General features: G+C 37.2%; 1 protein-coding gene across 1 annotated transcript in view; it reads left to right on the top strand.

The window, feature by feature from the left end:
• TNKS2 (tankyrase 2) overlaps positions 1–21,927 on the top strand; it is a 28,810-nt gene extending 6,883 nt beyond the window's left edge. Inside the window, exons 4-27 of the mRNA XM_063405646.1 lie at positions 405–441; positions 770–845; positions 2,111–2,205; positions 2,730–2,796; positions 4,463–4,649; positions 5,560–5,681; positions 6,740–6,831; positions 6,917–6,995; positions 7,941–8,112; positions 8,746–8,825; positions 9,767–9,912; positions 10,315–10,480; positions 10,771–10,990; positions 11,383–11,492; positions 12,196–12,384; positions 13,024–13,276; positions 13,910–13,992; positions 14,578–14,698; positions 15,154–15,251; positions 15,880–15,954; positions 16,954–17,059; positions 17,696–17,882; positions 19,268–19,424; positions 19,719–21,927. Of these exons, the coding sequence (XP_063261716.1) occupies positions 405–441; positions 770–845; positions 2,111–2,205; positions 2,730–2,796; positions 4,463–4,649; positions 5,560–5,681; positions 6,740–6,831; positions 6,917–6,995; positions 7,941–8,112; positions 8,746–8,825; positions 9,767–9,912; positions 10,315–10,480; positions 10,771–10,990; positions 11,383–11,492; positions 12,196–12,384; positions 13,024–13,276; positions 13,910–13,992; positions 14,578–14,698; positions 15,154–15,251; positions 15,880–15,954; positions 16,954–17,059; positions 17,696–17,882; positions 19,268–19,424; positions 19,719–19,781 (2,981 nt within the window). The 3' untranslated portion in view covers positions 19,782–21,927. The remainder of the gene's footprint in view (positions 1–404; positions 442–769; positions 846–2,110; positions 2,206–2,729; positions 2,797–4,462; positions 4,650–5,559; positions 5,682–6,739; positions 6,832–6,916; positions 6,996–7,940; positions 8,113–8,745; positions 8,826–9,766; positions 9,913–10,314; positions 10,481–10,770; positions 10,991–11,382; positions 11,493–12,195; positions 12,385–13,023; positions 13,277–13,909; positions 13,993–14,577; positions 14,699–15,153; positions 15,252–15,879; positions 15,955–16,953; positions 17,060–17,695; positions 17,883–19,267; positions 19,425–19,718) is intronic.
• The last annotated feature ends 3,389 nt before the right edge of the window (positions 21,928–25,316 follow it).

The following is a 25,316-nucleotide window of genomic DNA, read 5'->3' as shown; positions in this document are numbered from 1 at the left end:
GATCGCGTCGTTCCAACCCCCTGTCACGGGCAGCAACACTGACTGGACCAGATTGCCCAGACCCTATCCAACATTGCCTTAAACACATCCAGGGGCAGGAAATCCACTGCTTCTCTGGGCAGCCTGTTCCAGTGCCTCACTACTCTCTGAGTAAAGAATTTCCTCCATTTAGTCTAAATATCTCCTCTTTTAGTTTAAACACATTTCCCTCTGTCCTGTCAATACCTGCCTGTGAAAACACTCAGCCTTCCTCTTTTTTAAAAGCTCCCTTTAACAACTGAAAAGAGTATTTGTAAGTACTTCTAGCACTTACATTCTCTAAAATTTTAGAAGAAGAGGATAAGTAGTGAACTCCATGTATGGACATTTATTTGACAGCTAAAGAAAGCCCTTTTATCTTCTAGGTGAATACAAGAAAGATGAACTCCTAGAAAGTGCCAGGTATGTATGTTTGGAAAATAACTGGAATTAGTTATATTTGCAGAACTTTGTGTAATAATTATATAGATATATAGTCTTTGGAGCCTGCATTCCATCTAAATGCTAAGCTTTGGCTGTTTTCTGTGAATGAAGCTACAAGCTACAAAAATAGTTGCATAAATGCATTTTTGTTTTCCCTTTAATGGTGACAATACAGAAGGGAATGTGTTGCTTCAGATCTGTTGAACATTGAACATTTCAGTGAACACAGTGAAAAATATAAAACTAGAATAAGCTACTAATAATTGGGATAAGGCTATTTCTGCTCATTTCATATCTTGTTTTTCAGGAGTGGAAATGAGGAAAAGATGATGTCTCTTCTTACGCCATTAAATGTTAACTGTCATGCAAGTGATGGCAGAAAGGTATTTTTGTTTAAAACCTGGTTTAAAAGTAGTTATCTCTTACATGACCCAGTTATTATTTGACCAGATTTTAAAAATGTTAAACATGAAATAATTTTCTTCGCTGTGTGTAGGAAAATAAGATTCCACCTCTCTAGCAGCCAGCTGAGGGGTTTTTTGTTCATTTTTTAATCTTAAAAGAACTATGCAAGTATTTCTGTATAGGAACAATAAACAGACACCTTTTCAGTTGAAACTTCTGCTTGATCTTCATATCTGCAATGATAAAGAAGTGAGGCCTTTTCACTGATTTTTGTTCCTATCAGTGAGAAACACCCAGGCACTTTGACATACACCCTTAGGCAAGTTACTGCTCCTGTTTCAGGAGCAAGCTGTTCATTACTGTAAGCAACGGTAAAGAAATACATTAAGAATGTTGAAACTCTCCATTCTGAAAAATCCTGAGTCTTCTGGGTTCAGCCCCCAAGCCTACAGAAGGTTCAGGTTATTGAGTATCACTTTTTGGCATCCTTCTTCTCATTAAGTATTTGTACTCATTCACCCAGGTTTTGGTCTAGGTACTTGCCCTTTGTAAGGCTTTGTGGTAAGATAGTGGGATCTCCGAAACACTGATGCATCTCTTTTCTTATCTGGTAATGAGGCTTATCCTCTAGGAACTGTAGAAATCTGGTTCAGTGGATGGGTTTGTAAATGCAGAGGATAAGATTTCTCCTCATTAATTCGTAACTCTGCCTTTAGTGCTGCTGGTGCTTGAATGCATTTGCTAGAAAAGATCACTGAGCAGTTAACTGTCTGCTCTGTGGAGGGTGAGAGTTTAGAAGAGATGAAATTCCCCCACACCCTGCTTGCTTGCTGCACTCAGTAAGTGGATAACAAATGCCTCTTGATAACTTTTAGACTTACTTTACTGACTGGCAGAGAGACTTCACAGTTCAACCGTCATTGTTGCTACTGGTCTTTCTTACTTCCCCTTTCACAAGGATATAGTTTGTGCCAGTTTGTATTTATAGCTATGGTAGGATAAAAAATCCAAAAATGGCCTTTGTATTAGTGATGGAGTAAATTTGGGATTTGTGTTTATGTTGACTTCAAGAGCTGTCAGTGAACAATGAACTAGTTATCAAATGTCTGATTTGAGCACTTTGGGATTTCTTTTGAACTTGAAGGACTTCAGCATTTAGTACTGTCAACAAGTTGTGAAAAAAGAAATGCAAAATCAATCTTGATTTTGTGTTACTGATTTATTCTGTGTTCTGTTTTTTCAGTCTACTCCATTACATTTAGCAGCTGGGTATAACCGTGTAAAAATAGTGCAGCTCTTACTGCAGCATGGAGCGGATGTACACGCTAAGGATAAAGGGTAGGTCCCTTCTTCCCTTCGTTCAGAATTCCTTAAAAAGTGAGCTGAAGTTAAGAGCAGTCATAATGTTTTAATCACAAAGAATTTCCAACCTGAGGCTGTTCTGTCACCTTTAAGCTTTCTGTTCTGACAAAAATGCAAGTTGGTTAGTTTTCACAGGAGAAGATATTACAGCATTGTTCTTGTGAAAAAGGTATAATTAGGGTCACTCCTGAACATCTGCTGATAGTTCTTGCTGCTTAGGGTTACAAGTCTGAGTGGAACCATTTCTTCTGCAGCGAGACAAGGCAATTCACTTCTCATCTTCTGATTGTTTTAGGTGTTCACTGTTCTGATAAATGCTGATGGGATTTGCTGGTTTCTTCTTCAGCTTCTTACTTCCCCATAGTCTCATTTGAACATGTCTCATTATTTTTGTACTGTGTTCAACGTAAAGCATAGTGCCAGTTGCAGTGTGTTAGATGCATTTGAAATTAATATTTGTGTACTAAAATATTCATGCTTCTCCTTTTTCTTCTGTGCAGAGATCTGGTGCCACTTCACAATGCCTGTTCTTATGGTCATTACGAAGTAACAGAGCTTCTAGTAAAGGTTGGTCTTTGAAGAGACTAAGTTGCATATTATCAAATAAGAACAGTTTATAATAGACTAATACAAGTTGCATATTTTTATTTTGTATCTAGATTTACAAAACCTAATGATAAATTGCTTTTGCTCTACATGTTAGCGATTATTAAACTGGAGCTACAGAATCTCCTGCTTGCAAGGAAGCTTTTTCTTTATAAATGTGCTTTCTGTTTTTAACTCTCTCTGCTCCAAAGTTGAATATTTTCATACCACCAAGTAAGTACTGCTTATCTCAATCTTTCTACTCTCACCCAAGGAAAAAAAAGCATCCAAAAAAGCCCTACAAGCAGAGTGATATTTTGAGTTGGACAGTAGAAGAATATTTTAGAAGACAAAGCAATTAGAGGTGTTTGAAAAGAATATTGGTAAAGATAGTAAATGTTTTAAAATTAAAGAGCAGTCAGTCTTTGGAGAAGATTAACTTTACAACAGCAGTTCTGGCCCTGAGTTGTAGCCTTCACCCCAAAGAAAGAGAAACCTGTCAGTTTTCCTAACAAAAGGGAACTCTTGGAACCACATTGGTTTAGCTGGATTACGTTAGTCTTGAAGATAAGTATGAGACACATTAAAGAGTGGCTTGAAGATGTGGGCTGCAATATAATATGTGTCCTCTGCCAAAGGAGTTTTGAGCTGTGCCTATTCTCAGCTGCCACAGCAAATCAAGATCATTGTAACAACTAAGTGTTCTGTTATCTGACTCCAGACATTTGGCTGCTCAGAGAATAGCACTTGTTCTGTTCTGTGTGTTTCAGCCCCCCACTAATTCCATGTATCTTTCTATTTGTTAAGCAAAAAATTAAGTAAAAAAAACTATTGAAATAAGCTTACATTGTAGTAAGTATAAAGAGTATAATGATTTTTTTTTACTTCGGGGACCAGTTGTAAAGGGAATTTTTACAGTGGTGGTACTGGACACGCCCCCACAAATGAACTTTTGGCTATACACTACTGTGTGTCTTAATGATTTAGCTAGAGTTGTATTCCATGCTGGATTGCTGCTCCAGAGGATTCTGAATTACTTATTGCAAAGCCATATGGCTTTAACAGAAGCAGTGGAAGTGTGTACTTGCTTACAGACTGAACTCAAAGTGCATTCAAAATGTTACTGGAGATGAATTACACATACCTTACCTACCCAGGAGCATTACTTGTAGAATCTTAGAAGTATAAATGTTTTGAATCAGAATGAACTTTGAGTGTCTGTCTGGTTTTAGATACCGTGGCACTCGTATCTTGGGGGTTATTCCCAGAACATGTATTTACCTTAGTGCAGCTGGTCACTGCAGACACTTTCTAGAGCTGCAAAGAACCAGAGCTTGTTCACAGGTGATTTGGAGAATGGAATATTTCTGTTTCTTTGGTTTGACCTGTAGCAGAGCTCCTTTCCTTTCTGAAAGTCTGAAAAGACTACCTAGCCTTTGGCTTCTTTGAGTGTACCTGTGGGACACCACGTGATTAAAATCCACAGTGTGCTGAAATGTTGTTAGATTGAAAATCAGTGTCTTGGAAACAGTTTGTGTATAAGCATTGATATTTATTTTAACAGTCTACTGTATTAAAACTAATAACATGGTCTTTTTCTAACGTCCTTGTTTTGATTGCATCTTTTTTTACCCCTTTTCCTTTCAAGCATGGAGCATGTGTGAATGCAATGGATCTGTGGCAATTCACCCCTCTGCATGAAGCAGCTTCTAAGAACAGGGTGGAAGTATGTTCTCTTTTGTTAAGTTATGGTGCTGACCCAACACTGCTCAACTGTCACAACAAAAGCACCATTGATTTGGCTCCAACACCCCAATTAAAAGAACGATTAGCATGTGAGTATAAAGTGGGATCAGTTCTACAGCTTGTAATGTGTAATTAGATTCCCTAGACAGTGACCTGCCAGAAACTAGATTTGGAAAATGCATACACTTTAAAAGTAATTGTGCAATGTGCAGTATATTTCACTGTTCGTAATTTGAAACTGCTAGATTTTCTGATTGTAGACATTTAAAATAATTTTACTGTCAGTTTTATAGTCAGGTGGTTGTGATGGGTTCTGTAGCTTTTCCCCTATTACATGTTTTCCCTCATGACCATGCCGATACACTTTCATTTCCCGTGCTTGTTCCTGTTATAGCATCAAGGTTGTTAAAATATTAATTTTTATTCCACAGTTTCTTGTTTGAAGATAAGAAAAAATAACTGTTTAGAATGCTGAATACGTTGAATGTGCCACAATCACTCCAAGTCCTAAAAAATGGATGAAGGGCATTGATTTTTGTCCAGCAAACTTAAAGAGTTGAAAAGAGTGACCTTAGATTCTGTTCTTGAGTGATCAAACAATAACTTTCTGGGATATTTCCAAAAATCGTCAGTAAATACTACCTAGGCTTCATGCTAGCATCTAGGAATGGTTTTCGAAAAATGGGTCAGAAGTATTTTTATATGCTTGAGTTAGTACCTGTGTGAACAGTAGAACCTACAGAGTGGTGCGTGAAATAGATCTTGTGCAGCCAGTTTGGATGTATCTGGCTTTGGTTTAGAAACAAAGCAAAATTTGTGTTGTGTTTTGACTTAACTAACAAGTTAAGTGATGTAATAGCTTGAGTCAGACTTGGAAATGTGTGCTTTGTGGTTGGCTGAATAAATTATTTTTTTTTTTTAACTGAAAGAAGCAATTCTGTTGATCCTTCTTGAGTAAAAGAGTGTAACCCTCTGCTATGTATTTCTTTGTTTTTAAAGATGAGTTCAAAGGTCACTCACTGCTACAGGCTGCAAGAGAATCAGATGTAGCTCGTATAAAGAAACATCTTTCTTTGGAAACAGTGAACTTCAAGCATCCTCAGACACATGAGACAGCATTGGTAATATCTCAGGATTTATTAATGGTTTTGTATATATTGTGGCTAACCTAAGCATACTAGGTAATAGTATGCTATTTAATACTATTAAATATAGTATAATCTTGAATGTCATGGCATTTTTACAGGCAGAAGCCGATAGGGCAGGATTGGGCCGGTGATGGTGGTGGACACCAACGGTGGCCCATTTCCATGGGATACTAAACTCACCTGGCCATGTTCCTGATGTCACATTGTGGGAGACATTTGGCACTCCAAAAGCAGCCCGAGTTCCAAAATGTAGCATCTTGCATGTGGGAGAAATCTTGAATGCCACGGCATTTTTACAGGCAGAAGCCGATAGGGCAGGATTGGGCAGGATGAGGGTGGTGGACACGAACTAATAATAATAATATTATTATTATTAATAATAATAATTATTAATTAATAATAATAATTATTATTATAATAATAATTAATAATAATAATAATAATTATTATATTATTATAATGCAATGGATCTGTGGCAATTCACCCCTCTGCATGAAGCAGCTTCTAAGAACAGGGTGGAAGTATGTTCTCTTTTGTTAAGTTATGGTGCTGACCCAACACTGCTCAACTGTCACAACAAAAGCACCATTGATTTTTTGGTAATAATTTAGCAATAAATATTGCAGCGTCAAGTGCTGTAATTCAACCTGAAATACCCAGCGTCAAGCAAATAACACTAATTAATGTTTTGTTCTTAATGTTAAGACTAACATAAATGATTTAGGCATGTTTAGATTGTCTAAAGGACTGGATTTTGTAGAATAGTCTCATTTTAAGCAACAGCAAGCTATGTATGTTAGCTTTGCTTTGATGGTTTCCAGCAATTATTAGAAAGGGGAGTTCTTGAAAATACCAAGGTAAATCCAAAAGCCCAAGTGGAATCTTCCAAATTAATAAGCTTCTAGGTGTTTTGGGGTTTTTTTTCTGTTGTCTTTTTACACCACCAGCTCTTAACTGCCAGCTGGTCAGCAAGTAATAAAACCTGGATATTGCTAGTTGGTTGTTAATTGTAAACTTTTTAATGTTTACAGCACTGTGCTGCTGCATCTCCATATCCTAAGAGGAAACAAGTATGTGAATTGCTGCTGAGAAAGGGAGCCAATATCAATGAAAAAACAAAAGAGTGAGTGGTTACAAATCAATACTCTTAACTGTTTGCTTAGAAGATTTTGCAAAATATATTTTGAATTATTCTTTTTTTTTTTAAGCTTCTTGACTCCTCTGCATGTGGCATCAGAAAAGGCTCATAATGATGTTGTTGAAGTAGTTGTGAAACATGAAGCTAAGGTATGAGTATTATACTTTTGTTGACATTCATGTACTCTACAGGTATTTATACCATGAGGATGGACAAAATAATTAATTTTGGAAAGTTCTAGATTTATAGACTTTAGCTATAGGCCATCAGTCCCTCAGTACAGCCCTATACATTATAGAATCATTTATAGTGATTGGTTGGTTTGGTGCTATTTTTAAGAAACGCAGATGTAGTTCTTTCTGGGAATGGAAAACTCTCAAGGTGTCTTATTCAGTGCTTCATTGTCTAGCAGAAATAATGAAATATGTAAGGAAAAAATTGGGGGGGGTTATGAACAGCAAGAAGCTAGACTGAACTGTGTGACAGATAGACTTAAGGTGATACTGTATGCAGTAAAAAGTAAAATGAAACAAAATGTTAATTCATAACACAATGGTTAGTTCAAACTTCCACAGAAAGAAAGTGTGAAAAGGAGACTCCCTGTAGTGTTTGAACCCTCCAAGACTTGGAGTTGAATCTCTGTCATGGGAATTTGATTATAGCCTGAAGTTTCCAAAACCAGAGGAAGAGTAGGGAATAAAAGAACACAAGTAAGGTTTTGGTGCAGATTTTTAAATTGGTGAAAGCACTTTGGCTGAGCCAACACATAGGAAGTCCTCAGTCTGAGAAACCACAATAGGCCAATGCTAGGTAAGAGCTGTTCTACATGTTAGCACTGAAGATCTGTGCTGTGAGGAGCAAAATAGTGAATTGCTCCTGTTTTTGGTAAAAAATTCAGTGGATTGTTCCCATGCCTCTAAAAAGGGGCTACTTTATGAACTGTTTTTGTTTGAAATGTCATCACCTTTGGAAATATACTAAATATATTCTTTTTGTAAAAGTAAGGATACTATGTGGGAAATGTTCCTGGTCAGCAATGAAAACATCTTTAATACTAACTTAATGGTGGTATTTCTTGTCTGTGTTATTTTTAGGTTAATGCATTAGATAACCTTGGCCAGACTTCTCTTCATAGAGCAGCACATTGTGGTCATCTTCAGACATGCAGGTTGCTGCTGAGTTCTGGATGTGATCCTTCCATCGTGTCTCTGCAGGGCTTTACAGCCTTGCAGATGGGGACTGAAAGTGTGCAACAGCTACTACAAGGTATGCTGAGTTATTCAAGATCCACTGGGGTGCTTCGTTTTACTTGCTGTTCCTAGTGCTGTTAAATAATAGTGAAGACTAGTCAACAAAAAAAAATGTTCTACAAAAGACAGTTCTAGGTGATGTTTTACTCCCTATTTAACAATACCATTTATTGTCTAGATCATCAGAGATGAAAATTTTGGGATATAGCAACCTGGAATAATTTTATTAAAATCCTGACTTATGGTGGGGGGAATCTTGACAGTAGAAAATGGGTTTCTAAAACAAAAAATGCTTGCTTTGCATTTGTGAGTGGAGGCAACAGTATACATGGATTTTCAAGAGAAAGGTTTGGAATTATAAAGCATACAGAAACTTGATCTGGTCTAATGCTGAAACTGAAATAAGAATGCTTTGTTGTTTCCACAATACTCCAAAACTTCCGGGGAAGCACGTTGCTGAAGTCAGCTTCCCAAGCGATATTAGCGGTAGCAGCTAAAGTTGCAGATAGTAAGCAAAGACAAAACTTGTCAGTAGTTGGTTAACTTTATTTCAAGGATTTGCCTTTAAAAGATCAAGTTGTTTCCCGTCTTAACAAATTTCTTCTACTACCTACACTTAACCTGTCATGCAATCTCATTTATTTTGCAGAAGGTATCCCATTAGGTAATTCTGATGCAGATCGACAGTTGCTGGAGGCTGCAAAGGCTGGAGATGTGGATACTGTAAAAGTAAGCTTAAACCTCTCCTTAAAAGCAAGAGGGCATTTGTCATGGTTTAACCTCAGCCAGCAACCAAACCCCACACAGCTGCTTGGACAATTTCCCCCCAGCAGGATTGGAAAGGAGTCAGAAGGGTAAAAGCTGGAAAACTCATGGGCTGAGATAAAGGCAGTTTCATAGAGAAAGCAAAAGCCACACAGGAAGCAATCAGAACAAGGAATTAATTCACTACTTCGCATGGGGAGGCAGGTGTTCAGCCATCCCCAGGAGAGCAGGGCCCCATCTCAGATAAGTAACTGGGGAAGACAAACTCCATCCTCCTTCCTCCTTGTTCCCCCACTTTCTGTACTGAGCACAGTGCCCTCTGGTCTGGAATGTCCCTTTGCTCCCTGGGGTGACCTGTCCTGGCTGTGTCTCCCCCAGCCTTGCCAGCATGGCAGCAGGAAAGGCCTTGGCTCTGTGTGAGCCCTGCTCAGCAATGACAACAACATCTCTGTATCATCAGCCCTGTGCTCAGCACAAATCCAAAACACAGCCCCATTCCAGCCACTGGGAAGAAAACTAACTCCACGCCAGCCAAAGCAGCACAGAATTATATGTCAGTGTATAATTTCTCAAAGCAAGCAAACAGCGCTTTGCTGACTGCTTTAGAATTGTGATCTGTCCTAAAACGTTTGTATTACCCAATTATTACAGATTACAGAGTACAATATTCATCACCTCCAGATGTTTGCCTTATATAAAAAGCCTTAATAAGTCAGAGGTGTGGATTTGGGAGCAGATGGATTTTTTTCTTAGGACACAATCTGTAAAAGTAAAGACTGTACAAATAGGTTTTTTAAATTGAAAACAGTTATGCAAAATTGCATGTGTATAACAATATTCTATGACTGAATTAGAGATGTCAACACTGTATGTAGTGACTATGTTTTGTTTGGGGAAATTCACAGAAGCTGTGTACAGTCCAGAGTGTGAACTGCAGAGATATTGAAGGACGTCAGTCTACACCACTTCATTTTGCAGCTGGATATAACAGAGTATCTGTTGTGGAGTATCTTCTTCAGCATGGAGCTGATGTACATGCAAAAGATAAGGGGTAAATGCTTGAATATATATTTTATTGGCAATTGTAATTGGTCATATTTATCAGCTTTTGAATATTGTTAGCTGATAAGCATCCTGTTTTTCTTCAGTCTTTTTTTTTCAAGGAAATTTCTGTTAGAATGAAGATGTTAAGAATATCCAAAAGCATTTTGCAGTACTTCAGATCAGAGCATCAAGAATTTCTCTGGCCTTGTGCTTTCAATTCTCTTTAGTGCCCCACTGATTAAATTTCTACTGCAATAGTATTCCTGTTATATTAGACTGCTGGGGGAGAGGGAAGGTTTTGTTATAATTTGATATGGCCCAAAGTGCAATGTGTTTTAAGTTTATATCACCTGTTGAAAAAATGCCCTATTTTTAAAGAGAGTTTTCCTCTTGTTTTAATTGTTTGCAGAGGACTTGTCCCTTTACATAACGCCTGCTCGTACGGTCACTATGAAGTTGCAGAGCTGTTGGTTAAACATGGTGCAGTTGTCAATGTAGCTGACTTGTGGAAATTCACTCCCTTGCATGAAGCTGCAGCAAAAGGAAAATATGAGATTTGCAAACTCCTGTTACAGGTATTACATATGCTGGAGGGAGGTAACTTTGTTTTCTTTCTTGTTCACTTTGAAACATTAAATGGACTTCTTTGAGAAATTGGTTTGTGATTTCTAAATTATTGTAGTTAAATGTTTTCAGTAAAAGGGTTACTGTTAGTACTGTGTTGTCCTTTCTCACACAGTAGATGGAAGGCTCTGTGCAGGATTCCAGTATGTGTCAGAATATTTGCTCAACAAGGCGTTAGATACCTCAGATACAGCATGTTTATTCTACTGACATACTTACCACCTGTTTTTGGTGTGCACAGCATGGAGCTGACCCTACAAAGAAGAACAGGGATGGAAATACTCCTCTAGACCTTGTTAAAGATGGTGATACTGATATTCAAGACCTCCTTAGAGGAGATGCAGCTCTCCTGGATGCTGCAAAAAAAGGTTGTTTGGCCCGAGTGAAAAAGCTCTGTTCACCTGACAATGTCAACTGTCGGGACACACAAGGGCGGCATTCAACACCACTACATTTAGCAGGTCAGTGTTCTAATTAACTTTGATCAGTTACTAATTACTGTGGCTGAACTTTGTGTCTAGAAAGTTTAGAGTGTAGCCTCTAGCCTGGAAGATTCAGTACTTTTTCTTTTAAAAACTTAGTATCTTATGTATATTAATCTTACATTGCTTTTCAAACTGTTTAATTATTTCCCTGTTCTCTCTAGCCAGAAAGGATCTTTTATGGTTTATTGACAGGTTTTAAAACCAAATACTCTTAAAGTAATGCTGTCCTTTGTAATAGGTATTATACTGTCTTCACTGGGATTAACAATTTAATTTACTTTCAAGTAATGGAAGTGAATTACTACTTCTCCTTGGCCTGTTGGGGGTGGTGTTTTAATTCTGTTTATTCTGTCCTTCTGCAATTTCAGCTGGTTACAATAATTTGGAGGTTGCAGAATACCTGTTGCAGCATGGAGCAGATGTGAATGCACAGGATAAAGGAGGCTTGATTCCTCTGCATAATGCAGCATCTTATGGGGTAAATATCTCAAATCTTCTGAGACTTTATTTATTTAAAAAAAAAAGGTACATTTCACTGACAGCATTTTATGCCTCTGTAGAGTGCTTTTGCTATTGAGTTATAATGTAATCTTATTTGTAAGATGTAGAATGAGTAATTAGATCACAGTTTATGTTATAAGTAAAGACTTACAAATTTGTAAAATCACAAATGGAGTTTTCTGACCATGAACACGTGAAAAGCCAGCAGGCTGAAAGGTGTTCTGTAAAATGCCTTTCCTTATCTGTGCCAGTCAAATTTTATCAGGAAGATCTCATTTTCACTTATATGACTGCTGTTGAGACAGCAATTGTTTTTAAGAACTTCCTGAATCTTTGTCCTTTATGAACTTCCTGAATCAAGTCTTTAACTAAAACAGTTGGAGAACTTTCCAAGCTGGAAGTTCAGAATCAGACTTTTTTTCCTTCAGATTCCTCAGGATTTGGAATTTTGTTTCACTCTGTCCTTCTTTCACAAGACAACAAATCTGACTTAACTTTTTGTTCGTATGTCATAGGTGAGGAAGAAAGCACCTTGCTTGAATACTTTTTAAAATCATAATTAAATGCATTCTAAGAAAATTCAGAGTTACTCTGATTACAGAGAAATAGCAGTAATAGTTCTGAATTATTTCAGTGCACTGTGGTACCTTGGAACTTAACTGGTGTTTTTACTTTTCCAGCATGTTGATGTAGCAGCTTTACTTATAAAGTATAATGCCTGTGTGAATGCTACAGACAAATGGGCTTTCACACCCCTTCATGAGGCAGCCCAGAAGGGAAGGACTCAGCTTTGTGCCCTGTTGCTGGCACATGGGGCTGATCCTACTCTGAAAAACCAGGAAGGACAAACACCATTGGACCTGGTCACTGTAAGTGATGGGGCTCCTCTTGGGAAATCTGTACTTACCTACATGTGACACCTCATTTAAAACTATCCTTTAAAAAATGGCAATACAACCACTTCTGCAAAGTTTAAAATACTGTGGTTTCTGTGGGATTTGCAAGGGAAGTTAATAGAGCTTTATAAATCTTCTTTAAATAATTTCTTGCTAATCTAATACAAAAATTGTGACCATAAAATATAAGCAAACCTTGTATCAGCATAAATTTAGGAACTATCTGTCTGTTAAGTTTTTAGAGGTTTTTTTTCTAAATATTACAATGTAATCCAACTGTTTTGTTTCATAAATTCTGGTGCCAGTAGAAGCTTCTGTTCATTTTTGTAGCAAATTAATCCTGTTTAACTATCCCTAAAAGTTTTTAGAATACTAAACTCTTTACTGTTTACCTTTTTACAGTTTTTATGTATAAGCAGTTTTTTATAAACTTTTTACAGTTTCATGTATGTAGTTGGCAAAAAAGTTTGTAAACTGCACTATAAAATGCATCTTTTCTCAGTATTATTTTGCAGTGTAATTAAGAAATTTGATATAATGATAATGCATTCTAGGAAAAAACATTGTGCAGAAGTGTTCCTCTGTTTTAATGAGATGTTTTCTGTTTTTTAGGCAGACGATGTCAGTGCATTACTGACAGCAGCAATGCCTCCTTCTGCCTTACCGACTTGCTACAAACCTCAGGTGATAAGTGTGTCTCAGGCAACAGGTTCTGCAGCTGATTCCCTCTCTTCTGTTCCATCCAGTCCATCCAGTCTGTCTGCTGCAAGTAGCCTTGACAACTTGTCTGGTAGTTTTTCTGAACTTCCCTCTGTTGTTGGTACAAACTGTGCAGAGGGAGCTACTGTTCTGGAGAAAAAAGAAGGTGAGGCTTTCTCAGGAGTGAATAACATTTCTTATCAAATGGTAAAAAGAGCACAAAGGTGTGAAGTTTTCCATACATCCATAGAAGTATTATGGATTATACAATGTTTAGATTACTTGTGATGTCATTAATGAGGAACAGAAGTCTGAAAGTCTTGTACTACAGAGATTTTACTGTTTTCCCTTTACAGAGCCAATTGTTCAGACATCAAAAAAATGTTTTTGGCTGAACAGAACCAATATGGTGAATTGTGTTTTAAAGGAGAAGTCAAATGAAATTAGGCTGCATACCAAGCAGTATTTTACTACCAACTTTATCTTTAAGAGGCTGTTCTTAGATCAGGTGTCTTAAAAAGGTTACTTCTATGACATTTTACTTGTCAATATATTTTCTGTAGTAACTTGCAGTCCTGGTAGCTGGTTGGGTTGTTCTGTGGAAGCACAAAGACTGCTCTTAGGGAGGTAGAAGAGCAGATTAAGTTGCTACTGGTTAATGATACAGATATTTAATCTACACCAGCAAAAGACCACAAATTTCTGTCTTTCTCATTGTTGCCACAGATGAGGGGAGGTGTGTATGCCTTATTTACAATACAGGTATCAATGCACATTGTGAGTTTTTCTTCTTACCCAGTTTCAGGTGTAGATTTTAGCATTAATCAGTTTGTGCGGAACCTTGGCCTTGAACATCTAATTGACATATTTGAGAGAGAACAGGTAAGTGGTTATATTTATTTCTAGATAGTCTGGGCTAGAAAGCAATGGAATAAATAATGGCTGGTTAGTATAATGTAATAAGATTTTAAATGAGTCACTGTCAAAATGAGGGGAATGAAGAAAAGGACTGTAACTGGATTTTTAATTGATATGTAAAATAAATATATATTAAAATATATGTGTATATTAAAATATATGTATTAACAGGTGGGGACAATAATGTTTATATCAGTTTAACAGTTGTAGCAGTTTCCTTTCAGTGGTATAAATGGTAGAGGAAATAAGTAGTCTGTCTCAATTAGTAATTTCAGTGTTTGTTTGAATAGTTTTAGAAGAGTATTTCTTGATCAGAAACCTGGTCCTTGCAAGCAATGCAAGTTACAATTTGTAGTTTGTAGCGTGTTTATTTAAGACAAAAAGTTAGAAGAAAGCAGTTGAGTAAAAGTAAAACATGAAAATAATACACTGAAGCCTCCAGTGTTCTGCTCTTTTCACATTTGTTTTTTCTCACAGCTATTGTGAGATATATTTTCACTGTCATTGGCAGTTGTTCTAGTACAAAAAACGGTCTTGCTTTCATTATAGATAACATTGGACGTATTGGTTGAAATGGGACACAAAGAATTGAAGGAAATTGGCATTAATGCTTATGGCCATAGGCATAAAATCATCAAAGGAGTTGAAAGACTTATTTCTGGGCAACAAGGTAATTTTAAATTATCACATAATACTGCCTTTATATAATCATTTTTTATAAATTATTTAATGTTATTCCAAATTGTATCTCATTAAGAAGAAACTTAGTTATTTTGTCAGTTCTTTCTGCATGACTGTGGGAAAAATACTCCTACTAAATTAGTGCTTCAAGTTGTTCTTCCCATGCATGATGTCATTGCTACCAGTGGACTCATTGCTAGTTGTGGACTCTGCACAGGGACTGGTTGCTCGCTGTGTCACTGCCTAGAGTTGAAATGAATTCTGAAGTAAGCAGATGTTTACAAGTATTTCCCCTGTTACGTGTGTTATTATACTGAGCTAAGCATGGACAAATGGGATAGTGCATCTAAAATGAAGGTTCTTGCTGAGACAAGGATCAATCAGTGTCCACGGAGCAGAGAAAATGATTGTGGATTCTGAAACTGTGTTTTATTACATTCACAGGACTTAACCCATACCTGACTCTAAATACTTCTGCTAGTGGAACTATTCTCATAGACCTTTCCACTGAAGACAAGGAATTTCAGTCAGTAGAAGAAGAGGTAAATGCCATTCTTTGTAGTCTCTCAGTATTTTTGCTATTGCTACTAGAGAAGTATTGCTAGACAATTCAATAGTGCAGTAAACATCACTAAGTTCAAGAGGAACCTGCATGAGGATACTTCAGATTCCTGACTTTGCACCACTTATACTCGGTGTTCATGATGTCTGTAACTTTTTTCTTTCTTACATTATTACTGCTTGTCCTGTTTTTAAAACCTCTACTGTAGATATCAAATCTCTTCAATATAACATAAATTCTATGCTACCAAGGGACTGCCTGTTTGTCATACATGGTTTTACATCACTTCCTTTCAAAGTGCCATAATCACACAGGGCAAAATTCTGAACAAACACAATTTTAAAGAGATTAGTGACCGTCTTCTCCTGTTTGAAAACTAGACCACAGAGCAGTCAAAATATGTGGGTTTTTTAAAAAATCATTAAAGCTGTTCCATGTGCATTCACAAAATCTGGTATTACTTAACAACTGATCACCTAAAAATTTCTCTTATGATTTTTAATTGTGTTAATACCTAATTAGTTCTTTTCATTATTTGACTTGTGTAAAGGAAACCTGTTGAATGTGTTCTGAAAGAATGTAATCCTCTTTGAATTCTCAATTTTCAGATGCAGAGTACTGTCCGAGAGCACAGAGATGGAGGGCACGCAGGTGGAGTCTTCAATAGATACAACATCTTAAAGGTACCTGTTTTTTTTATGGCCAGTGGTTTTATGCCTTTGGAGTTCTGTCTAAAAGTAGCATAGCCATAGAATATTCTACACTTGTTTGAGTTCCAGAATGTGGCAAGATGCACCTTTCTGAGATGTGCACAGCACAAAGGTCATCTTCAGGGAAATTCAAAGACTTAAGTTTATATGGGAAAGGTACTTACGGGTTAATAGTCAGGAAGAGATTTTATGAGAAATTGACATAGAAGGATCTCACTGAAAACTGGAGAATTTTTGAAGTAAAAGGCAGAAGGTTTTATAGGAAACAGAAGAGGGTGTTTTTTGAGGGAGGATGGCACAAAAAAAAACCACACAAAGGAAAAGCAAAACTTTTGAACTCTTACTTAGCTTGATCTAACATCAAACAAGTGTAAAAAACCAGGCAGTAGACAAGTTTAAATAATCTAATGGAATTTTGGTTTGTATTTATGTAGTTTTCCCTCTGAAGTAATGGTAATTTTCATTAATATAAATATTTTGATTTCGAAGTAAGTACTGCTAAGATTTATTCTGAACTGAAGTTACAGTGGAATTGCTGTGCTATATCTACATGCACAAGACTTTGAAATGTCCAGCATACCTCTGCAGGGAGTATGTAATTTACTTTATTTTGGAAATGCTTCACAAGAGTTCATGGAAGGCATTTCTTAATTCACTGATTGATCTTTTTACTAGTGATTCAGCATCAAGAATTGTGGCTGAGCCTGCTAAATTTAAATTAGAGAGTAATTTAAGGATTATTAACAAGGAGCTCTGTAAAATGAATTGATTCTTAAGTATATAGTTACTATTTACTTGTCATACTACAACAATCAATTTGTGCAGGATAAGTCAATTTGTGTTTCATTGATTCTCAAGGAAAATAATCTTGTGCCAGTGGCAGTGTAACTGTGTTGTAGTTTAGTGGCTCTAGGTTATACATCTGTCCAGTAAAGTGAGCAGAGCTTTTCAGCGTCATTTTGGCTGTTTCAGATTCAGAAAGTGTGCAACAAAAAACTGTGGGAAAGATACACTCACAGGAGGAAAGAGGTCTCTGAAGAGAATCATAACCATGCCAATGAAAGGATGCTGTTTCATGGTGAGAATTTGAAATGTGCTTTATGAACTTATTTCTTTATCAGCACTCTTTAATGGCGGGTTTCTACTGTCTCAAACAAAGTAAATTTCCTCAGTGGAAGTAGGTTCTAGGTTTTACATGAGTTTTTATGAACAAGTGTTTGTGCATTTCATAAGGGATGATACAGTGTACTGTATCATTCTTCTGAAATTTGCTTCTCCTTGTCTCTCCCCAAAGGAGACTTCAAAGATCTAAGTGAAAGCATATAAGCAATTATGAATGAAGATTAAGTAGTGTGCCTCCTCGAGTCTGTTTTATCAGCTCTATGACCAAAATGATTAAAGGTCAAAATTTATTCTGCTGAAGGATTTTTTCCAAGGATAGTTTTGGGGTGGGATTTTGTTTGTTTGTTTTCTTGGTTTTATAAGTTAATTTTGTTAAGTGTACTAGAAAAGATAGCTTATCATTAGCAAGGTAAAGCCAGTTGAAGTCTTTCCTGTGCACAAATACAGAGTTTGTCCTGGTGAGCAAAGTCCACAATGCATGTTCATAAGGAAGGCTACATAGGTCCCAGCACAGTGGGAATGAGTGATTGAATTGTGACACGTACAAAAATCTGTGAACTGTATTTTCAATATTTTACTTCCTTTCTCTTAGGCTCCCCGTTTGTGAATGCAATCATTCATAAAGGCTTTGATGAGAGACATGCCTATATAGGCGGCATGTTTGGAGCTGGGATTTATTTTGCTGAAAACTCTTCCAAAAGCAATCAGTATGTGTATGGAATTGGAGGTGGAACTGGATGTCCAATTCACAAAGATAGATCTTGCTATGTTTGCCACAGGTAAGTCCCATGAAAGAATCTAATTTTGCTTTTGTATATTGTGTCCTACACTGTCAATGCAGCAGTGTCCCTCTGAAGAAAGATTTGCTTGGTAACCAGACCTCCTCAGTACTCTCTGTGTGCTGGCCCTAATAGAAATTTTCAGAAAACTTTGACAATTAAGTCCTAGAAACCTTCAACCTTTTTCAGTGCATTTAACCATATCTTTGCTCTTAACTTAATATAAAAATCAGACTTAGGGGAGCCAGAGAGTGAAGAGGATCTGCAAGGTGCTTGTGTGAAAGATGCAGCAGTATGAGTTTAGTTCACTGCCTATTACAGAGAAAGAAGAAATTCAGAGATATTCAGATGCAGTATTTCTTTGAGGAGGATGTACTTGTAACAGTCAGCCCTCATATCACTGCTTTTTCACACACTGAAACAGAGATGTGGATTGGTGGATTCTGCCACTGACTGAGTTCTTGAATCCCCTTTTCAACAGAAACATCTGTTATGTCTTACAAACAGCATCAGTTCAGAATAGACTCTAATGTCATGGAGTCAGTTTTGGTGGTGGCAATCATTTCAGCCAGGAGAATATTTAGTGTTTGTGTGCATCCTGTTTTACATTGATACACAAAGATAATGTCATCTTTCCAGTATCCTTGAGACTCTCCCCTTTTTCATATTGCTTACTCTTTTCTGGCACTCCAAATAATGAGGATCATCTTCCAGAGTTACAGAGGATGTCAGAGTCTTTTTGTGCTTTCTAAAGTTTTGAGTAAGAAGGGATTTTTAGTTTGTCTTCTGCAAAGAGTGAGAAAAGGAAAAGCTTTGGCAGAGTGAAATGGTTCATAACGTTGATCTGTAAAAATGCCAGGATTCTATTGTCATTGCAGTAGGTACATGTGTACAGAAATAAGAGCCCTTGCTGAGTCTTCTAATAGTGAGAGCAGCTTAACAAACTGACAAATGCTAGTCTGAGGTATTTTGCATTGACCTAGAGTTTGCCTATCCTTTTAACCTTGGTGTTGACTTGGCTGTTGGATACAAATCTAGCATTAGAACACTTGTGAATTATGTTGTCAGGATGAGTAATGGAGGGAGGGGATAAAAAAATTTTTCCTTAAAAAACCCAAAAAAAGAAAATAAATAAGTAACACATAAAGAAAAGGTGGTGGCAATCTCCTGAGTACATTGGTAAACATACTGTTTCCAGTAACTAAGATGAACATTTCTCCATGTTGCTACCAACCCTTTCCTTGGCCTAGAGCTTTCCAGAGTGTAACTTTTGTTCAGCAAAACAGAACCCAAGAAGTTTATGAACTATGAAAGCTGACTGAAGTGGTTCAAGGTTCAAAGTCATAAGCATTGTGTATTCATGGTCCTTTTCCCTTTCAACACAGGCAGTTGCTCTTCTGTCGTGTAACATTGGGCAAGTCCTTCCTGCAGTTCAGTGCGATGAAAATGGCTCATTCTCCCCCTGGACATCACTCAGTGACCGGGCGGCCCAGTGTCAATGGGTTGGCACTGGCAGAATATGTCATTTACAGAGGAGAGCAGGTAAACAGCTTGTGGGTTGGTTTGACAAACTCTCTTCTGTCTTTTTCAAAGGCATGTAATGCATTGGGGTTTTTTTTCCTGGGTTTGTGGTGCTAGGACTTGCTTTTGGCTTGGAACAAACTCCAGCTGCAGTTGCAGGTGAAAGGATCCATGCTTCCTGAATGATCCACGGATTTTTACCTTTGATGTTTTGATTTTTTTCCTTTGGCATCAATAACTTTTTCTCCTCCCTAACATTCTGCATTTATCCAGAGAATGAAATAATAATAGACAATGTGTGTGTCCCTCTTCCAGGCTTATCCAGAATACTTGATTACTTACCAGATTATGAAACCTGAAGCCACCACTGATGCTTAAGAGAAGTTACATGTGGGAAACCCATCAGACTTTGGATGCGAAGATATCGATGGCTGCCATCCCGATAATTACAAGCTTTTGTTGAAAAACTTCCCATTCCCAGGTGGTGTGGTAGCAAATGTGAACAAAACGTACCAGTTTCGACTTGATAAAGCTTTAATAATGTACAGTATGTTTTTCTAAAATTTCAGAAATGTCCTCTTTTTCAGCACTTTAACAGATACCATTCCAGGCATAAACTGGGGTTTGGCTGTACTAAATTATAAACAAAAATTAACTTGAAACAATGGTTTTATACAATACTGCATTCAAAATCTAGCAGAAATTGTAATGGTCTATACAGGAACTCATTTTACTAATATTGTGTTCTTTAAAACACTGCATTTACACTGAAAACGTTTTCATTTGTAAAACTGTAAATAAGAGCTTTTGTACTAGCCTGGTATTTATTTACATTGCTTTGTAATATAAGTGTTTTAGAACTGCAATCTTGTACAAAATGTTCTTTCCAGATGTTGGTTTGTTCATCTCTGTTTTCTCATGCAAGATAGATTTGAAAAGTCAAATTTTTTCAGGTTTTATCACTTAATTGTGAGGGAGAAAGCAAATTTTATCTGAGGAGGTTTAGAAATACCCAACTTTAGATTGACTACACAAATTTTTGTTCTGTATTTTTATTTATGAAATATACATTCCTGAGAATGATGGGCTATGAAAGTAGAGTGTTCCAGACAAATACTAAAGTGGTTTTCCACCTACTTCCTAGAGTTGCATATTTTATTTCTGTAAAATGCCTTTTGAAGTTTTTTATTTAACTATAGGTATAGTTAACCTGTATCCTGACTTCAAGGCTAGTAGACCTTGCAAGTTACAGTTTTAGTAAATTATTTCCTTTGAATGTAGATGGAAAATTAATCTCAAGAAGTTCTTTCTTGAGTTTCTCTTGCTTACATTTAAGCCAGGAAGTTAAATAGTTTATTCCTAAAGTGAGGGCAAACAACTTGGCCTTTTTTGTATGCTTATTTTGGTAGATGAATCTACCTGCTGGTGCCCTCAGAATATGAGCATTGCAAGGTGGAAATGCTAAAAGCCATGCTGTCATCTCCGCTGTCTCTTCCATGTAAACGTTCCAGCTGTGGTTGAAGCAGGGGTGTAGGAGTGTTTGTCTGCTTTCAGCGAGTGCAGCTGGGGGGCTGCACCTGCTGCTCCCAGCTGGCTGAGCTGGACGGGAGGGGCAGCTCTGCCACAGCAGCGGCTGCCTTGGGTAACCCTAGTGAGGCCCCTTGGGCAGAGGAGGTGTGAAAGGTACAGCCCCTGGCCAGGTCTCCTTTGGGGTCCTGACCGCTCCCACCCGCTCAGCACTGGCACAGCTCTCGTGTGTACTCTGCTTTTCTGCCATCTGCAGCTTTTACCCACATAGTTCAAAAATATGTAAATACAAATTGTAACTTACTTGGGGTTAAAGTGGGTAGGAGTATATTTTAGTTGTTTAATATTTCTACATACAGAGCACTGTCCCAGAAGACAATTTGTTTACAGGGCATGTTATCTTACCATGGTTTTAAATGTAGTAACTGGTCAAGATAATGAAATCCTCTTGCTGATGTGGTGGTTATGTGATTATGCTCTATGTAAAAATGTATTGAACCTTACCCGGTTATGTGAGGAGTAAGATTGCAGAATTCTTGCAGAAAGTAATATTGGCTATGAATAAAAAAGGCTTTGATTTTTAGGTACTTTCTCCCAGCATGTTGCCTTTTCCTTAGGTATAGTAATGCTGGAATTTGTGTTCATGCAAAATCTGTTAATTATGTTTAAAACCCTTTTGTTATTGCTAAAATGCTTCATTCTATATGAATGATCACCTAATGTCTTGTAAAATATTGTGGTATGATAGCATTTTAAGTGGTACCACAATGTTGGTTTTGTCTGTTTGGGGATTTTTTGAGCTGTTTTTTTGCATGACATACCTTGCACTCTGAAGATGGAAGCTGTAATGATTTGATAATACTGACTGTTGAGGTGAACCTTTAATCCCTTGTGCAATTAGTTCTGCTTTACTCATCTTGAAGTGTCTTTACATGTACTGTATGACATTCCATATCCATTTAACACTAAATAAATTTAATTCACTGGTTTTCTGGTAGCATGGGAGTAATTACAGATGTAGTATGTTAACCCATTGTTTTAAATGTAAGCATGCACAATGCTGTAACAAACTGCATCGTTGGAGGCAAAATTAATTATATTAGGTAGAAAAGCTTTTAATGTGGATGAAAACCTGTAAATACTGTGGAAAGTTGTAGTTTGCTATATGGCTAACTAACAGCTTTAGCTAGCAGTGAAAATGTTTTAGTAATAAACCCAGAAGTAAGCTTCAGTTTGTGCACTTAAAACTCCATTATATGGTCCAGAACTGAGAAAGAAAACTCACATTGGTTTTGTAAAATGAAAAGTAACCTAAAAAGTCTTACCTTTCAGATAACTGCATGAGTGTGATACATACATGAGCAACAACAGAAGGAACCATTTAGATCACTAGTAGTATTGCAATAAGTAAGTAATTTTAGTTCAGTAGGACCATTTATATGATGGTAGGTTTCCAAAACCAGGTTTGTATAGAAAACTTAAATAGACATGAGCACTAGAGGGCAGGAAAGCAAATGTTTTGTAAGATTAATGGTAATGAAAATCTTCAGAGGGTCTTGGGAACATGACTTCTGATAAAATTCCTGAAAATTCCACCTATCTAGATTGTAAAAAAATTAGCTTTCCATTCTGCATTAGATTTGTTTTTGTTTAATTAAATAATTGGTATTAAAAAATGATACAACTAAGCAAATTGAAAATATTAGGATCTTTATTTTAAAAATTTACTCATAAGTTAGACTTTAGTTCTTAGAAATCAAAAAACAATTCAGCCACACTCTTCTTCTATCTTAAATAATTGAAAAAGTTGATTATCCATGCAGTGCATGTTACATAGGTATGTTTGCACTCATTTTGAATGCAAATGACTCTGTATAAAGGAGTTCTCCCTGTCCTTTCTACCCTGAACTTGCTCATTAGCTATGTGTACACACACACTTGCTCGCTCTTTGAAAAAAAAATTAAAAGAAGTTTTAAAGATGTCTTTTCCTACAGAACATCATTGTCAGAGTGCCGCAGCCTGGGAGCCATGTCCCCTTCTTCAGCCCATCTCCTGAACTTAATATAATAAAGTAGATTTTCGCTCCCACTGGAAACAGCCCCATGGGTGCCTTTCCTTCTGCCTTCCAGTTTAAAAAACGGTAGAGACTTGATTGGTGTTGAGCCGAAGCAGCCAGGGCTGCTTCCTTGCCTTCAGTGACCCGGCAGTGAGACTGCCCGAGGCCTGCCCCTCTGTGGTTCCTGGAGCCGGGCTAAGGTGCAGTGAGAGGTGGAGGTGGTGCCTGCAAGGAGCTGCTACAGTGGAGGGCGTAAGGGGAGGCGTGTCCCTCTTCTTGCCCTGTGCAGCAAGCATAAGCTGTGGTTTTTCTGAGAGTATCAAGGGTTTTCTTCCCTCTCCCTGTGGCTCCCTACATCAGAAAAAGCTACAGGCAGCCAGAACAGAACACAGAAGAAAAAGCGTGTAGATGACTGGTTTGAAGATAACAAGTTCTGCTTGAAAAGGGACGAGGTTGGCAACTGAGAGAAGACTGACAGGATGGAGAGAACAGAAGAAATAATAACCTGCAAAATAAGAAAGGCGAATTCTACACCCACTGAAAAGGCATGGTAGGAATAACAAATCTAATTGTTAGGAATGGCCAAAGTAATCATGGTACCTCAGCTTCCCAATTGATGTTTGAATAAAAAGGCAAGCAAACACTCACGTGTAGATATTACATGGATTTCAAAAGGGCTTCCCTTGAGAAGAACACACGTTTTAGGAGGGGAAAGTTGCAGCCAATTCAAAACACTAATATTGGGCCTGGTAAAAAGTGTGTGCAAGAAAAGAAATAGGATTTAAATTTCAAAGTCAAATCCCCTGCACAATAGATCTTGAAAACTGGTTTTGAGGCATTGATTATCAGAGACAAGCTGAAAACTCCCAGTGGACAGCATAAGAGCAAAGTATGTCACATTGAATTGTCCACCTGGATTCTGGATAGTAGTAGGAAGTATATGGGGAGGTGGGGATTTTAATGCAGCCAGAAAATTGGAAGGAAGTGGAGGTGAGATCCATCTCTCCATCTGCAATCATGATAAAACTGGTTCATTTATAAGTGTGTTTTGGCTAGGTCTTCCTGGATGGCACCAGAGGTGGTTGGGGTGGCTCCTGACCTGCAGTGACACAGCCAGGGGAACACTTCCTTGCAGAGTTTTTAAGCTGGGACCATTTGCAGTTTTCAAAAGACCACTGGTGGAAGTATTTGCAAACCTTAACATTTAAAACAAGTGCCTAAGAATGTGTGACTGAGGTCTTTTATAGTTGGAAAAGCAGCCTCATGTCAGCTGCTAATACAATGTACAAATCTGGGGGGGGGTACATGTGGGGAAGGATTAATAGTGTCACTGATAGAAGAAGCCTGAGAAATTGACTGGGAAGTAGTTGCTTTTCTCAGGGCTAGAGGTGTCTGGCTTTATGCTGTCCAGCTGCTCTTCAAAAAGGTAACGTTTGCCAGCAATGCATTTGGAAATTCATTTCACAACAAGAAATTTATTCAATTTTGTGGGGCTGTGGGCATCACAGATGAATAGATGTGCACAGAAACAGAATTTCTTACTAGCCTGATAAAGAAGTTGGTACGTAAACTAAGCAGGTAAATAAATTAAGCAAATAGGTTGGACTCAGTCTTGGAGGTCTTTTCCCATCTTAACTGATTCTGTGATTCTATAAAAGGAAAAACAGATCTTGTTGCAAAAATGAGTAACAGTAAATCAATAAGTCTGTATAATATTTATGACCCAGCTGAGGGGGATATTGTATCTAACAGCTTTTTAGTCAAAGTAGAAGGGGACAGCAGTTACATTAAGTATTGTTGTAATTAATGATAGAGTGAACTACTAAACAATCCAAAAGTGTCATCTTTATATAAACCTGTATAAGATGACCAATGTCTGATAGTTCCCTATTTGAAAGTATTTTACTGAAGCATGGCAAACATGAAATTAACTAATTAGATTTGAAATTAAAGAGGTTTACTTTGTATATTAAATATTCATTACTTGTTTTCATCGAACAAAGTCTAATTCAGTATTTAGGGGAAAACCTACTTAGCAGTTGGGTACTAAAACTTAAAAATTTATAAACAATCAAAAAATACATAAATAATTGCTTATTTGCAGACAGCATAGTTCCAGTAATAACATGAGCCCCCTGAAGCACATTGTGTCAAAGGTGTTATTTAATGCAAAGATTGTAAACCAAATAATCAAACAGTGAAATAGATCTGACTTCAAACTAAATGGACTAATGTTAAAGCTTATTTCAAAATATTAGGAATATGAAAATGTACTAGGAACTGCAAAATTATAGTTCTTAAGAAAACATTCTCCTGTTGGGAGTAAATC

This window comes from Prinia subflava, chromosome 9, assembly GCF_021018805.1.
Source record: "Prinia subflava isolate CZ2003 ecotype Zambia chromosome 9, Cam_Psub_1.2, whole genome shotgun sequence".
NCBI classification, from domain to species: Eukaryota; Metazoa; Chordata; class Aves; order Passeriformes; family Cisticolidae; genus Prinia; species Prinia subflava.
The sequence above is the reverse complement of the archived record's forward strand: the minus strand, read 5'-3'. Positions and strand labels throughout refer to the sequence as shown.